The sequence below is a fragment of the Aedes aegypti genome, chromosome 1 (assembly GCF_002204515.2).
Source record: "Aedes aegypti strain LVP_AGWG chromosome 1, AaegL5.0 Primary Assembly, whole genome shotgun sequence".
NCBI classification, from domain to species: Eukaryota; Metazoa; Arthropoda; class Insecta; order Diptera; family Culicidae; genus Aedes; species Aedes aegypti.
The window spans coordinates 70,135,028-70,150,795 of record NC_035107.1 but is presented as its reverse complement, the minus strand read 5'-3'; the positions used below and the strand labels follow the sequence as shown (position 1 = coordinate 70,150,795).

Genomic DNA, 15,768 nt, shown 5'->3' with positions numbered 1-15,768 from the left:
ATATCCGAATTTCCAAGGGAAATTCATCCGAATTTCCAAGGGAAATTCATCCGAATTTCCAAGGGAAATTCATCCGAATTTCCAAGGGAAATTCATCCGAATTTCCAAGGGAAATTCATCCGAATTTCCAAGGGAAATTCATCCGAATTTCCAAGGGAAATTCATCCGAATTTCCAAGGGAAATTCAACCGACTTTCCAAGGGAAATTCAACCGAATTTCCGAGGGAAATTCAACCGAATTTCCGAGGGAAATTCAACCGAATTTTCAAGGGAAATTCAACCGAATTTTCAAGGGGAATTCATCCCAATTACCAAGGGAAATTCATCCGAATTTCCAAGGGAAATTCATCCGAATTTCCAAGGGAAATTCATCCGAATTTCCAAGGGAAATTCATCCGAATTTCCAAGGCAAATTCATCCAAATTTCCAAGGGAAATTCATCCGAATTTCCAAGGAAAATTCATCCGAATTTCCAAGGGAAATTCATCCGAATTTCCAAGGGAAATTCATCCGAATTTCCAAGGGAAATTCATCCGAATTTCCAAGGGAAATTCATCCGAATTTCCAAGCGAAATTCATCCGAATTTCCAAGGGAAATTCATCCGAATTTCCAAGGGAAATTCATCCGAATTTCCAAGGGAAATTCATCCGAATTTCCAAGGGAAATTCATCCGAATTTCCAAGGGAAATTCAACCGACTTTCCAAGGGAAATTCAACCGAATTTCCGAGGGAAATTCAACCGAATTTCCGAGGGAAATTCAACCGAATTTTCAAGGGAAATTCAACCGAATTTTCAAGGGGAATTCATCCCAATTACCAAGGGAAATTCATCCGAATTTCCAAGGGAAATTCATCCGAATTTCCAAGGGAAATTCATCCGAATTTCCAAGGCAAATTCATCCAAATTTCCAAGGGAAATTCATCCGAATTTCCAAGGGAAATTCAGCCGAATTTCCAAGGGAAATTCAGCCGAATTTCCAAGGGAAATTCAGCCTAATTTCCAAGGGAAATTCATCCGAATTTCCAAGGGAAATTCAGCCGAATTTCCAAGGGAAATTCAGCTGAATTTCCAAGGGAAATTCAGCCGAATTTCCAAGTGAAATTCAGCCGAATTTCTAAGGGAAATTCATCCGAATTTCCAAGGGAAATTCAGCCGAATTTCCAAGGGAAATTCATCCGAATTTCCAAGGAAAATTCATCCGAATTTCCAAGGGAAATTCATCCGAATTTCCAAGGGAAATTCATCCGAATTTCCAAGGGAAATTCATCCGAATTTCCAAGGGAAATTCATCCGAATTTCCAAGGGAAATTCATCCGAATTTCCAAGGGAAATTCATCCGAATTTCCAAGGGAAATTCATCCGAATTTCCAAGGAAAATTCAACCGACTTTCCAAGGGAAATTCAACCGAATTTCCGAGGGAAATTCAACCGAATTTCCGAGGGAAATTCAACCGAATTTTCAAGGGAAATTCAACCGAATTTTCAAGGGGAATTCATCCCAATTACCAAGGGAAATTCATCCGAATTTCCAAGGGAAATTCATCCGAATTTCCAAGGGAAATTCATCCGAATTTCCAAGGCAAATTCATCCAAATTTCCAAGGAAAATTCATCCGAATTTCCAAGGGAAATTCAACCGACTTTCCAAGGGAAATTCAACCGAATTTCCGAGGGAAATTCAACCGAATTTCCGAGGGAAATTCAACCGAATTTTCAAGGGAAATTCAACCGAATTTTCAAGGGGAATTCATCCCAATTACCAAGGGAAATTCATCCGAATTTCCAAGTGAAATTCAGCCGAATTTCTAAGGGAAATTCATCCGAATTTCCAAGGGAAATTCAGCCGAATTTCCAAGGGAAATTCATCCGAATTTCCAAGGAAATCATCATTCCAGGAATTCATCCGAATTTCCAAGGGAAATTCATCCGAATTTCCAAGGGAAATTCATCCGAATTTCCAAGGGAAATTCATCCGAATTTCCAAGGGAAATTCATCCGAATTTCCAAGGGAAATTCATCCAGGAATTTCCGATTCAAGGGAAATTCATCCGAATTTCCAAGGGAAATTCATCCGAATTTCCAAGGGAAATTCATCCGAATTTCCAAGGGAAATTCATCCGAATTTCCAAGGGAAATTCATCCGAATTTCCAAGGGAAATTCATCCGAATTTCCAAGGGAAATTCATCCGAATTTCCAAGGAAAATTCATCCGAATTTCCAAGGGAAATTCAACCGACTTTCCAAGGGAAATTCAACCGAATTTCCGAGGGAAATTCAACCGAATTTCCGAGGGAAATTCAACCGAATTTTCAAGGGAAATTCAACCGAATTTTCAAGGGGAATTCATCCCAATAACCAAGGGAAATTCATCCGAATTTCCAAGGGAAATTCATCCGAATTTCCAAGGGAAATTCAGCCGAATTTCCAAGGGAAATTCAGCCGAATTTCCAAGGGAAATTCAGATGAATTTCCAAGGGAAATTCAGCCGAATTTCCAAGTGAAATTCAGCCGAATTTCTAAGGGAAATTCATCCGAATTTCCAAGGGAAATTCATCCGAATTTCCAAGGGAAACTCAACCGAATTTCCAAGGGAAACTCAACCGAATTTCCAAGGGAAACTCAACCGAATTTCCAAGGGAAATTCAGCCGAATTTCCAAGTGAAATTCATCCGAATTTCTAAGTGAAATTCAGCCGAATTTCTAAGGGAAATTCATCCGAATTTCCAAGGGAAATTCAGCCGAATTTCCAAGGGAAATTCAGCCGAATTTCCAAGGGAAATTCAACCGAATTTCCAAGGGAAATTCAACCGAATTTCCAAGGGAAATTCAACCGAATTTCCAAGGGAAATTCAACCGAATTTCCAAGGGAAATTCAACCGAATTTCCAAGGGAAATTCAACCGGCTTTTCCAAGGGAAATTCAACCGAATTTCCAAGGGAAATTCAACCGAATTTCCAAGGGAAATTCAACCGAATTTCCAAGGGAAATTCAACCGAATTTCCAAGGGAAATTCAACCGAATTTCCAAGGGAAATTCTACCGAATTTCCAAGGGAAATTCTACCGAATTTCCAAGGGAAATTCTACCGAATTTCCAAGGGAAATTCTACCGAATTTCCAAGGGAAATTCAACCGAATTTCCAAGGGAAATTCAACCGAATTACCAAGGGAAATTCAACCGAATTTCCAAGGGAAATTCAACCGAATTTCCAAGGGAAATTCAACCGAATTTCCAAGGGAAATTCAACCGAATTTCCAAGGGAAATTCAACCGAATTTCCAAGGGAAATTCAACCGGCTTTTCCAAGGGAAATTCAACCGAATTTCCAAGGGAAATTCATCCGAATTTCCAAGGGAAATTCAGCCGAATTTCCAAGGGAAATTCAGCCGAATTTCCAAGTGAAATTCATCCGAATTTCTAAGTGAAATTCAGCCGAATTTCCAAGCGAAATTCTAAGGGAAATTCATCCGAATTTCCAAGGCAAACTCAACCGAATTTCCAAGGGAAATTCAACCGAATTTTCAAGGGAAATTCAACCGAATTTCCAAGGGAAATTCAACCGAATTTCCAAGGGAAATTCAACCGAATTTCCAAGGGAAATTCAACCGAATTTCCAAGGGAAATTCAACCGAATTTCCAAGGGAAATTCAACCGGCTTTTCCAAGGGAAATTCAACCGAATTTCCAAGGGAAATTCAACCGAATTTCCAAGGGAAATTCAACCGAATTTCCAAGGGAAATTCAACCGAATTTCCAAGGGAAATTCAACCGAATTTCCAAGGGAAATTCAACCGAATTTCCAAGGGAAATTCAACCGAATTTCCAAGGGAAATTCAACCGAATTTCCAAGGGAAATTCATCCCAATTTCCAAGGGAAATTCATCCCAATTTCCAAGGGAAATTCATCCGAATTTCCAAGGGAAATTCAGCCGAATTTCCAAGTGAAATTCAGCCGAATTTCTAAGTGAAATTCAGCCGAATTTCTAAGTGAAAATCAGCCGAATTTCCAAGTGAAATTCAGCCGAATTTCCAAGTGAAATTCAGCCGAATTTCCAAGGGAAGTTCATCCGAATTTCCAAGGGAAATTCAGCCGAATTTCCAAGGGAAATTCAGCCGAATTTCCAAGGGAAATTCAGCCGAATTTCCAAGGGTAATTCAGCCGAATTTCCAAGGGAAATTCAGCCGAATTTCCAAATGAAATTCAGCCGAATTTCCAAGGGAAATTCAGCCGAATTTCCAAGGGAAATTCAACCGAATTTCCAAGGGAAATTCAACCGAATTTCCAAAGGAAATTCATCCGAATTTCCAAGGGAAATTCATCCGAATTTCCAAGGGAAATTCATCCATATTTCCAAGGGAAATTCATCCATATTTCCAAGGGAAATTCAACCGAATTTTCAAGGGAAATTCAACCGAATTTCCAAGGGAAATTCAACCGAATTTCCAAGGGAAATTCAACCAAATTTCCAAGGGAAATTCAACCGAATTTCCAAGGGAAATTCATCCGAATTTCCAAGGGAAATTCAACCGGCTTTTCCAAGGGAAATTCAACCGAATTTCCAAGGCAAATTCAACCGAATTTCCAAGGGAAATTCAACCGAATTTCCAAGGGAAATTCAACCGAATTTCCAAGGGAAATTCAACCGAATTTCCAAGGGAAATTCAACCGAATTTCCAAGGGAAATTCAACCGAATTTCCAAGGGAAATTCATCCCAATTTCCAAGGGAAATTCATCCCAATTTCCAAGGGAAATTCATCCGAATTTCCAAGGGAAATTCAGCCGAATTTCCAAGTGAAATTCAGCCGAATTTCTAAGTGAAATTCAGCCGAATTTCTAAGTGAAAATCAGCCGAATTTCCAAGTGAAATTCAGCCGAATTTCCAAGGGAAGTTCATCCGAATTTCCAAGGGAAATTCATCCGAATTTCCAAGGGAAATTCAGCCGAATTTCACAAGGGAAATTCAGCCGAATTTCCAAATGAAATTCAGCCGAATTTCCAAGGGAAATTCAGCCGAATTTCCAAGGGAAATTCAGCCGAATTTCCAAGGGTAATTCAGCCGAATTTCCAAGGGAAATTCAGCCGAATTTCCAAATGAAATTCAGCCGAATTTCCAAGGGAAATTCAGCCGAATTTCCAAGGGAAATTCAACCGAATTTCCAAGGGAAATTCAACCGAATTTCCAAAGGAAATTCATCCGAATTTCCAAGGGAAATTCATCCGAATTTCCAAGGGAAATTCATCCATATTTCCAAGGGAAATTCATCCATATTTCCAAGGGAAATTCATCCATATTTCCAAGGGAAATTCATCCGAATTTCCAAGGGAATTCAGCCGAATTTCCAAGGCAAATTCAGCCGAATTACCAAGTAAAATTCATCCGAATTTCCAAGGGAAATTCAGCCGAATTTCCAAATGAAATTCAGCCGAATTTCCAAGGGAAATTCAGCCGAATTTCCAAGGGAAATTCAACCGAATTTCCAAGGGAAATTCAACCGAATTTCCAAAGGAAATTCATCCGAATTTCCAAGGGAAATTCATCCGAATTTCCAAGGGAAATTCATCCATATTTCCAAGGGAAATTCATCCATATTTCCAAGGGAAATTCATCCATATTTCCAAGGGAAATTCATCCATATTTCCAAGGGAAATTCAACCGAATTTCCAAGGGAAATTCAACCGAATTTCCAAGGGAAATTCAACCGGCTTTTCCAAGGGAAATTCAACCGAATTTCCAAGGGAAATTCAACCGAATTTCCAAGGGAAATTCAACCGAATTTCCAAGGGAAATTCAACCGAATTTCCAAGGGAAATTCAACCGAATTTCCAAGGGAAATTCAACCGAATTTCCAAGGGAAATTCAACCGAATTTCCAAGGGAAATTCAACCGAATTTCCAAGGGAAATTCAACCGAATTTCCAAGGGAAATTCATCCCAATTTCCAAGGGAAATTCATCCCAATTTCCAAGGGAAATTCATCCGAATTTCCAAGGGAAATTCAGCCGAATTTCCAAGTGAAATTCAGCCGAATTTCTAAGTGAAATTCAGCCGAATTTCTAAGTGAAAATCAGCCGAATTTCCAAGTGAAATTCAGCCGAATTTCCAAGTGAAATTCAGCCGAATTTCCAAGGGAAGTTCATCCGAATTTCCAAGGGAAATTCAGCCGAATTTCCAAGGGAAATTCAGCCGAATTTCCAAGGGTAATTCAGCCGAATTTCCAAGGGAAATTCAGCCGAATTTCCAAATGAAATTCAGCCGAATTTCCAAGGGAAATTCAGCCGAATTTCCAAGGGAAATTCAGCCGAATTTCCAAGGGAAATTCAACCGAATTTCCAAAGGAAATTCATCCGAATTTCCAAGGGAAATTCATCCGAATTTCCAAGGGAAATTCATCCATATTTCCAAGGGAAATTCATCCATATTTCCAAGGGAAATTCAACCGAATTTTCAAGGGAAATTCAACCGAATTTCCAAGGGAAATTCAACCGAATTTCCAAGGGAAATTCAACCGAATTTCCAAGGGAAATTCAACCGAATTTCCAAGGGAAATTCAACCGAATTTCCAAGGGAAATTCAACCGAATTTCCAAGGGAAATTCAACCGAATTTCCAAGGGAAATTCAACCGAATTTCCAAGGGAAATTCAACCGAATTTCCAAGGGAAATTCATCCGAATTTCCAAGGGAAATTCAACCGGCTTTTCCAAGGGAAATTCAACCGGCTTTTCCAAGGGAAATTCAACCGAATTTCCAAGGGAAATTCAACCGAATTTCCAAGGGAAATTCAACCGAATTTCCAAGGGAAATTCAACCGAATTTCCAAGGGAAATTCATCCCAATTTCCAAGGGAAATTCATCCCAATTTCCAAGGGAAATTCATCCGAATTTCCAAGGGAAATTCAGCCGAATTTCCAAGTGAAATTCAGCCGAATTTCTAAGTGAAATTCAGCCGAATTTCTAAGTGAAAATCAGCCGAATTTCCAAGTGAAATTCAGCCGAATTTCCAAGGGAAGTTCATCCGAATTTCCAAGGGAAATTCATCCGAATTTCCAAGGGAAATTCAGCCGAATTTCACAAGGGAAATTCAGCCGAATTTCCAAATGAAATTCAGCCGAATTTCCAAGGGAAATTCAGCCGAATTTCCAAGGGAAATTCAGCCGAATTTCCAAGGGTAATTCAGCCGAATTTCCAAGGGAAATTCAGCCGAATTTCCAAATGAAATTCAGCCGAATTTCCAAGGGAAATTCAGCCGAATTTCCAAGGGAAATTCAACCGAATTTCCAAGGGAAATTCAACCGAATTTCCAAAGGAAATTCATCCGAATTTCCAAGGGAAATTCATCCGAATTTCCAAGGGAAATTCATCCATATTTCCAAGGGAAATTCATCCATATTTCCAAGGGAAATTCATCCATATTTCCAAGGGAAATTCATCCGAATTTCCAAGGGAATTCAGCCGAATTTCCAAGGCAAATTCAGCCGAATTACCAAGTAAAATTCATCCGAATTTCCAAGAGAAATTCATCCGAATTTCCAAGGGAAATTCATCTGAATTTCCAAGGGAAATTCATCCGAATTTCCAAGGGAAATTCATCCGAATTTCCAAGGGAAATTCATCCGAATTTCCAAGGGAAATTCATCCGAATTTCCAAGGGAAATTCATCCGAATTTCCAAGGGAAATTCAACCGAATTTCCAAGGGAAATTCAACCGAATTTCCAAGGGAAATTCAACCGAATTTCCAAGGGAAATTCAACCGAATTTCCAAGGGAAATTCAACCGAATTTCCAAGGGAAATTCAACCGAATTTCCAAGGGAAATTCAACCGAATTTCCAAGGGAAATTCAACCGAATTTCCAAGGGAAATTCAACCGAATTTCCAAGGGAAATTCAACCGAATTTCCAAGGGAAATTCAACCGAATTTCCAAGGGAAATTCAACCGAATTTCCAAGGGAAATTCAACCGAATTTCCAAGGGAAATTCAACCGAATTTCCAAGGGAAATTCAACCGAATTTCCAAGGGAAATTCAATTCAACCGAATTTCCAAGGGAAATTCAACCGAATTTCCGAGGGAAATTCAACCGAATTTCCGAGGGAAATTCAACCGAATTTCCGAGGGAAATTCAACCGAATTTCCGAGGGAAATTCAACCGAATTTCCGAGGGAAATTCAACCGAATTTCCGAGGGAAATTCAACCGAATTTCCAAGGGAAATTCAACCGAATTTCCGAGGGAAATTCAACCGAATTTCCGAGGGAAATTCAACCGAATTTCCGAGGGAAATTCAACCGAATTTTCAAGGGAAATTCAACCGAATTTTCAAGGGGAATTCATCCCAATTACCAAGGGAAATTCATCCCAATTACCAAGGGAAATTCATCCAAATTTCTAAGGGGCCGTCCATAAATGACGTAGCATTTTTTCACTGATTTTTTACACCCCCCTCCCCCCTCGTAGCATTTCGTCACAAATACGGGTACTCCCCCTTGGAAAATACGTAGCATATCGAGCACCCCCCCCCCCCTCTTTATATTTTTTTTCTGACTGGGTTGAAACAAAAACAAATAAATTCAGAAGTTCTATACAAAGTTTGATATTAATTACTGACTGAAATGTAAGGATAATCCAATCTAACAGTTTGTTATACAGAGCGCTCAAAAGTAAATAGTTTTAAATAAACATTTTCCTATTTAAGTTACATAATTTTGGTTTCCAGTTTCATATAGGCTAAATTATATTACTTTTGCTAATGTTACCATGAAAAAAAAAGTTTACTATAAAAAATGTGAAATAAAATGTTTGATTAGATTGATGAAACTCGTTACTGTCGAGTTAGGGTGCAATATATTTTATAATATATTGAACAGATATTTTGTTATAATTCAGGATTGTTTTTTAGTTATTTTAGTTAGGAAATAGGTTTCAATGAAGGTACATAAAGATACATAAAGATACGATTATTATACAAAATATTCATATCCATTAATATTTCAGCTGAACTTCATTATCGTATCCATACTGAAATTATCTTGCACAACCTATAATGAAACAGTTAAATAATAAAAATTGTTCAAATTACCGAGTTATTAGAAAATTTAACGATAGGGCAATTTTTACTATTCTTGTGATATGAATGTTTTGAAGCTCATTTTATAACCCAAGTTTATAAGTAAAAAAAAAGAAGGTTGATAAACAACAATTGCATGCCATTTTTTTCAGCGCCTCTGTTTTTACCGACTTGTTTCAAAATGCTACGTCCACTAGCTAGGACCCCTCCCTCCCCCTCGTCACACTTCGTCACAAATTCGTGAAGAACCCCCTCCCCCCCTAAAAAGCTACGTCATTTATGGACGAACCCTAAGGGAAATTCATCCGATTTTCCAAGGGAAATTCATCCGAATTTCCAAGGGAAATTCATCCGAATTTCCAAGGGAAATTCATCCGAATTTCCAAGGGAAATTCATCCGAACTTCCACGAGAAATTCATCCGAATTTCCAAGAGAAGTTCATCCAAATTTCCAAAGGAAATTCATCCGAAATTCCAAGAGAAATTCATCCAAATTTCCAAGAAAATTTCATCCGAATTTCCAAGGGAAATTCATCCGAATTTCCAAGGGAAATTCATCCGAATTTCCAAGGGAAATTCATCCGAATTTCCAAGGGAAATTCATCCGAATTTCCAAGGGAAATTCATCCGAATTTCCAAGGGAAATTCATCCAAATTTCCAAGGGAAATTCATCCGAACTTCCACGAGAAATTCATCCGAATTTCCAAGAGAAGTTCATCCAAATTTCCAAGGAAAATTCATCCGAATTTCCAAGGGAAATTTATCCGAATTTCCAAGAGAAATTCATCCGAATTTCCAAGGGGGATTCATCCCAATTACCAAGGAAAATTAATCCCAATTACCAAGGAAAATTAATCACAATTTCCAAGGGAAATTCATCCCAATTTCAAAGGGGAATTCATCCCAATTTCCAATGGGAAATTCATCCCGATTTCCAAGGGAAATTCATTCGAATTTTCAATGGAAATTCAACCGAATTTCTAAGAAAAATTCAATCGTATTTACAAGGCAAATTCAACCGAATTTCTAAGGGAAATTCAACCGAATTTTCAAAGGACATTCAACAAAAGTTGAAAATTCAACTTAATTTCCAATGGAAATTCAACCGAATTTTCTAATGATAATGCAATCGAATTTTCGAGGGAAGTCTAATCGAGTTTCCAAGAGAAATTCAATTAAATGCCCAAGAAAATTCAACCGAGTGAGATCCATGAGAAATTCAACAAAATTCGTAAGGGAAATCCAACAAATTTTTCAAGGAAAAATGAACCGAATTTCCATAGAAAATTGAACCGAATTTAAACAGTATTTCCAAGGAAAATTTAACAAAATTTCCAAGGAAATTTAAATTAAATTTCCACGGGAAAGTCAATCGGATTTTCCCCAGAAAGTCAATCGAATTTCCACGGGATATTCAACTAACTGTTCAAGGGAAATCCAACAAAATGTTCAAGGGAAATCCAACTAAATGGCCAAGAAATTTCCAACCGAATTTCTACTCTACAAAAATTATTTTAAAATTCCTACAAAAACTCTTACAAATTTCCAAGGAAAAATCTTTCGATTTCCGAAAATTTTAAATTTTCGAGGGTAATTCTACAGATTTTATAAAAGAAAACAGTACTCGAAGTAAAATTTCGTAAGTCTAATTCCTCAGAAAATGTTTAAAAGCTTTCTCCAACAGTGAAATTCAATTTAAAAAATTATTTTTTTCATTACATCAAAATTTTGTTTATTTTTTACTTATTCGAAACAAGTATACTAAACACCCATGTTCATCTTTATGTCTCTGTTACGGCCTGTAAGCTAATAAAATTCGATTCCCACCCGAAAATAACGCGCACCGGTGAACAAATTACGAGATTACTTACAGCGAATTGCATACCTTGCAGGCGTATTTATTTTTCATTTCGATGCTTTTGCCTACCTAACGGGCGTAAAAATATCGGAAATTTCAGCCATTTGTTGTACCCAACCATCATCATTAATATCATCATCATCGTGCATGTTATTACACCTCATTACACATCTTAGCTAGAAGTGCATGTTCGTTTACAGCTTTCGTGGTTCTATAATGCTTTAGTCTGCACGTACGTGTCGTTTGGTTGATTTCCCCCGTTTATTTGAAGGAATTCAAAGCAAAGCAAAAATCTCTCGACTTCCCCCCTGTTTAGATTACGATTACCCCCGTTGTTCCTAGAATGATCGTTTATGATTTACACCGTTCGTTAAAATTCCATAAATAAATCCTTGCTGCATGCCAGAGAGTACTATCGGCCTGTGGCAGGACAGATGAAAATCAAAGTTAAAATGAAGCTCTTCTGTTTCTCTTTCCTCACCTGGCAGCTGCTGGACCACGTGCTGTTCAACCCGTCGCTCTGGATCTACACGCCGGCCACCGTCCAGGCCCGGCTCTACGCCTACCTGGCGACGGAGTTCCTCTCGGACACCCAGATCTACAGCAACGTGCGGCGGGTCAGCACCGTCCTGCAGACGGTCCACACGCTCAAGTTCTACTACTGGGTCGTCAATCCCCGGGCAAAATCGGGAATTACCCCGAAGGGCTTGGATGGGCCGCGACCGGCCCAGAAGGATATCCTGGCCATCAGGGCTTACATACTGCTGTTCCTGAAACAGCTCATCATGATCGGCAACGGTGTCAAGGACGATGAACTGCAAAGCATTCTGAACTACCTGATGACGATGCACGAGGACGAGAACCTTCACGACGTGCTGCAGATGCTGATATCGCTCATGTCCGAGCACCCCAGTTCGATGGTCCCGGCGTTCGACGTCAAGCACGGCGTCCGAACCATCTTCAAGCTGCTGGCCGCCGAGAGTCAACTGATACGGCTGCAGGCGCTGAAGCTGCTCGGGTTCTTCCTGTCCCGCAGCACGCACAAGTAAGTATTTTCTAGTGTCATTAGGTAAGATGGTATATGTACTAACAGCTCATGTTCCTAGACGCAAGTACGATGTGATGTCACCACACAACCTGTACACCCTACTGGCAGAGCGACTGCTCCTGTACGAGGAATCTCTCTCCCTACCGACCTACAACGTTCTGTACGAGATCATGACCGAGCACATCTCGCAGCAGATCCTGTACGCCAAGCATCCGGAACCGGAGAGCCACTACCGCCTGGAGAACCCGATGATCCTCAAGGTGGTCGCCACCCTGATCCGGCAGTCCAAGCAGAGCGAACAGCTGCTCGAAGTGAAGAAGCTGTTCCTGTCCGACATGACGCTGCTGTGCAACAACAACCGCGAGAACCGAAGGACCGTACTGCAGATGAGCGTCTGGCAGGAGTGGCTCATTGCCATGGCGTACATCCATCCGAAGAACTCCGAAGAGCAGAAGCTGTCCGACATGGTGTACTCGCTGTTCCGGATGCTGCTGCATCACGCCATCAAGTACGAGTACGGCGGATGGCGCGTTTGGGTGGATACACTGGCGATCGTCCACTCGAAGGTTTCCTATGAGGAGTTCAAGCTGCAGTTTGCGCAGATGTACGAACACTACGAGAAGCATAGGACGGATAACATTACGGATCCGGCGTTGAGACAGCAGAGGCCGATTAGTACGATAAGCGGATGGGAGCGTGGGGCGGGAGGAGATCGAGGCGGAGGAGGGGACGATGGGGGAGGGCAGGTGAAAGGGGAAGTAGCGTCACTGGAAGCAACGAAGAAGTGTATCTGTGAACCGGAGGAAGCTGAAAACGTTAAGGGGAAGGTCAGGGAAGTGATAGAAAATGGTGAGGAGGAGGAAGAGGAAGATGATGAAGAGGAGGAAGAAGAAGAAATGGAGGAGGAGCAAGGCGAAGAAGAGATGGAAGACGAAGAGGAAGATTTATCACAGAGCGAACTGAAAAAGGCTATGGAGATCGGATCGCTCAAGGACAGTCAAAACGTGTCGAAGCAAGTGGTGGAAAATATTGTAGAGGAGATAATCAGCAAGTCGGAGAGTATGCTGAAGGAAACAGATGAGCTGCAAAGGGACAATGTCGAACAGACAACGTCGTCTCCGGTGATCAAGGACGAGGAAATCGAACTAGCTGTGAACGAAGTCGTACAGGGAGTGCTGTCACTTAAGACATCCAGTGCAACGACAACTGGAAGTGCCGGTGAAGACGCGTTGAACAACAATGGAAGCAGCGACGCTGACGATGTCATGCAGAAGACTGATAGCATAGCAGCAAGTGCAATAACTAGTGGTAATAGCAACAATTTAAACAATAATAATCTAAGTAGCAATAGTGATGGAGAAGGCCAGGAAGAACCTAGTGAAGAACAGGTCAAAGCCTTGATCTCCAGCATTGTGAACGAAATGGTGGATAACAGTCTCAAAGCGATCGGCAGCACAACGGACGCCAATGAAAATAGCCTTCCTGCGGAGCCTGAGCCAATGGATCGGAGTGATATCGAAGCGCAGGTCAAGGAAGTCGTCGATTCCATCATCACCGAAGCGGTTCTGAAAGCTGAACAGATTTCCACTCCGGAGCCTGATCAGGATGATCAGGATCTGGAACAGATGAGTACGGAGTCTAGTCCGGAGAAGCTCGGCACGGTATCAGCAGAAATTTCTAAAATTGAGTCTCGCTCTGAGAGCAAAGAGGAGCTGGAGGAGGAAGATCATCATGAAGATGATGAAGAAGACGAAGACAGCGAAGTTCCGGACACTCCGGTGACCGTTGCAACCGTCATAATGAAGGACGCAGTTACACAGAGTCAACCAGCTGCAGTGCCGTCGGTTGCGACGAAGAATTCACCCGTTTACTACGACACTCCGGCAGCACCGGGCAGCTCTACGGGCTCCAGCAAACAGCAACGCTCGAAGTCCACCTCAGCCCGTCCAATGTTCTCACCGGGACCCACTCGGCCTCCGTTCCGGATTCCCGAGTTCAAGTGGTCCTACATCCATCAGCGGCTACTTTCGGATGTCCTGTTCTCCCTGGAGACCGACATCCAGGTGTGGCGTTCGCACTCCACCAAAAGTGTCCTCGACTTCGTCAACTCTGCCGAAAATGCAATCTTCGTAGTTAACACCGTTCATCTGATCTCGCAGCTTGCGGACAATCTGATCATTGCGTGCGGTGGACTGCTGCCACTTCTCGCTAGTGCCACCTCTCCAAATGTGAGTATTTATCTAAAGAATCCCTTTCAGTTCTGATTTTGACCTTATCTATCTTCCACAGTCCGAACTGGACGTTCTAGAGCCGACCCAAGGCATGCCACTGGACGTGGCCGTATCGTTCCTGCAGCGTCTGGTCAACATGGCGGACGTGTTGATCTTCGCCAGCAGTCTCAACTTCGGCGAGCTGGAAGCCGAGAAGAACATGTCCAGCGGTGGGATCCTCCGGCAGTGCCTCCGACTGGTGTGCACCTGCGCCGTTCGGAACTGCCTCGAGTGCAAGGAACGAACCCGGGGTCTCTACAACGGCATGTCCCTGAAGGACATTCCCGGAGGGGCGCACCTGCAAGCGTTGATCCGCGGCGCACAGACCACCTCCAAGACAATCATCGAATCGCTGTCCGGACCGATGAGCCCGGTCAAGGACCCGGAGAAGCTGCTGCAGGACATGGACATCAACCGGTTGCGGGCGGTTATCTACCGGGACGTGGTAAGTGTGTGTGTGTAGTGTTAGGCGCATGCGGAGTTCAAACCGGGCGTCGCAATTTGAATTTTGTGCAACGGCAGCCCGGTTCCCAGTATCCCCCCTTCCCTCTTGGTAACCCGAATAAAAAGTCATGCGTGCGAGACTAGATAGGATAATGAACCTCACAGCGATTTTTGACAGTTCCCGATCTAGTCTCCGCAGCACTATGTGAGATTTTGATCTCCTGACCGATCATCAAAATCCAAACGTAACGGTGACAGTTTTTATTCGGGAAGGACTATCGGAAGGACCCCTAATGTTTCATCTAAAGAAACGTCTGTTCCAGGAGGAGACCAAGCAGGCCCAGTTCCTCTCGCTGGCCATCGTCTACTTCATTTCGGTGTTGATGGTGTCCAAGTACCGAGACATCCTGGAACCGCCGCCGGAGCTGCAGATCCACCGCAACTCGTCGCCGGTGATGCAACGCCAAACGCCCACCCAAGGTAAGTCCTTACAGTTACCATGCCTTTTCCTCGGTAGACCTTTGTAGATTGCCTCTTTCTCTCTTCGTTCTCTAAGTTTCCACCGTTGAAACGAGTTCTAAGTTCTTTCGCGTACTTATTTATTCATTGCTGTATCTATCGCTGTTTGAAGACCCGAGTAATTTGGTCTTCAAAGCCTTTGTAGCAGTTGTGATCCAACGATCATGGGTGCGAATCCCTCGATGAGTTCTATAAATCCAAGCTGTATTTCAATTTAGTTCAGTGCTCTCGTCCCCAGAAGACTGGCAGCTCTGGGAGCTCTGGTGAACAATCCAAGCGTTGCCAGATTACTTCCTCTGCATCAGACAGCGTTGCCAGTCTTTCTGAATCCTTATTTTAGCTTCTTTATTCTTCGCGTTCGGTGTATTCCTTTGTATTCTTTCTATTGATTTCATTGCAGTAAAGCTTCTCCTTCTTTCCTAAGCCAAAATGAGAAAATTTGCACTTTCATAAGATACCTATTTTCTTTCGATATTGAATTGATGGGAAATGAGTGAAATGAACCAACCTTTCTAACGACGTAATCATCGTCTATCGCCGTAGTCGTTGAGGGAAAGAAACAACTT

General features: G+C 41.9%; 1 protein-coding gene across 17 annotated transcripts in view; it reads left to right on the top strand.

Annotated features, from left to right (window-relative positions):
• LOC5565116 (neurobeachin) overlaps nucleotides 1-15,768 on the top strand; it is a 415,182-nt gene that overhangs the window by 320,831 nt on the left and 78,583 nt on the right. For 8 of the 17 annotated variants that reach the window (XR_002499236.1, XM_021839344.1, XM_021839334.1 and 5 more), the window contains 4 exons: nucleotides 11,380-11,966; nucleotides 12,028-14,197; nucleotides 14,259-14,684; nucleotides 14,992-15,163. Coding sequence is in view for 16 of the 17 variants with exons in the window: in XM_021839344.1 (XP_021695036.1) it covers nucleotides 11,380-11,966; nucleotides 12,028-14,197; nucleotides 14,259-14,684; nucleotides 14,992-15,163 (3,355 nt within the window). In the remaining variant the exon portion in view is untranslated. The remainder of the gene's footprint in view (nucleotides 1-11,379; nucleotides 11,967-12,027; nucleotides 14,198-14,258; nucleotides 14,685-14,991; nucleotides 15,164-15,768) is intronic. The other 9 variants (XM_021839359.1, XM_021839417.1, XM_021839412.1 and 6 more) reach the window with 3 other exon arrangements.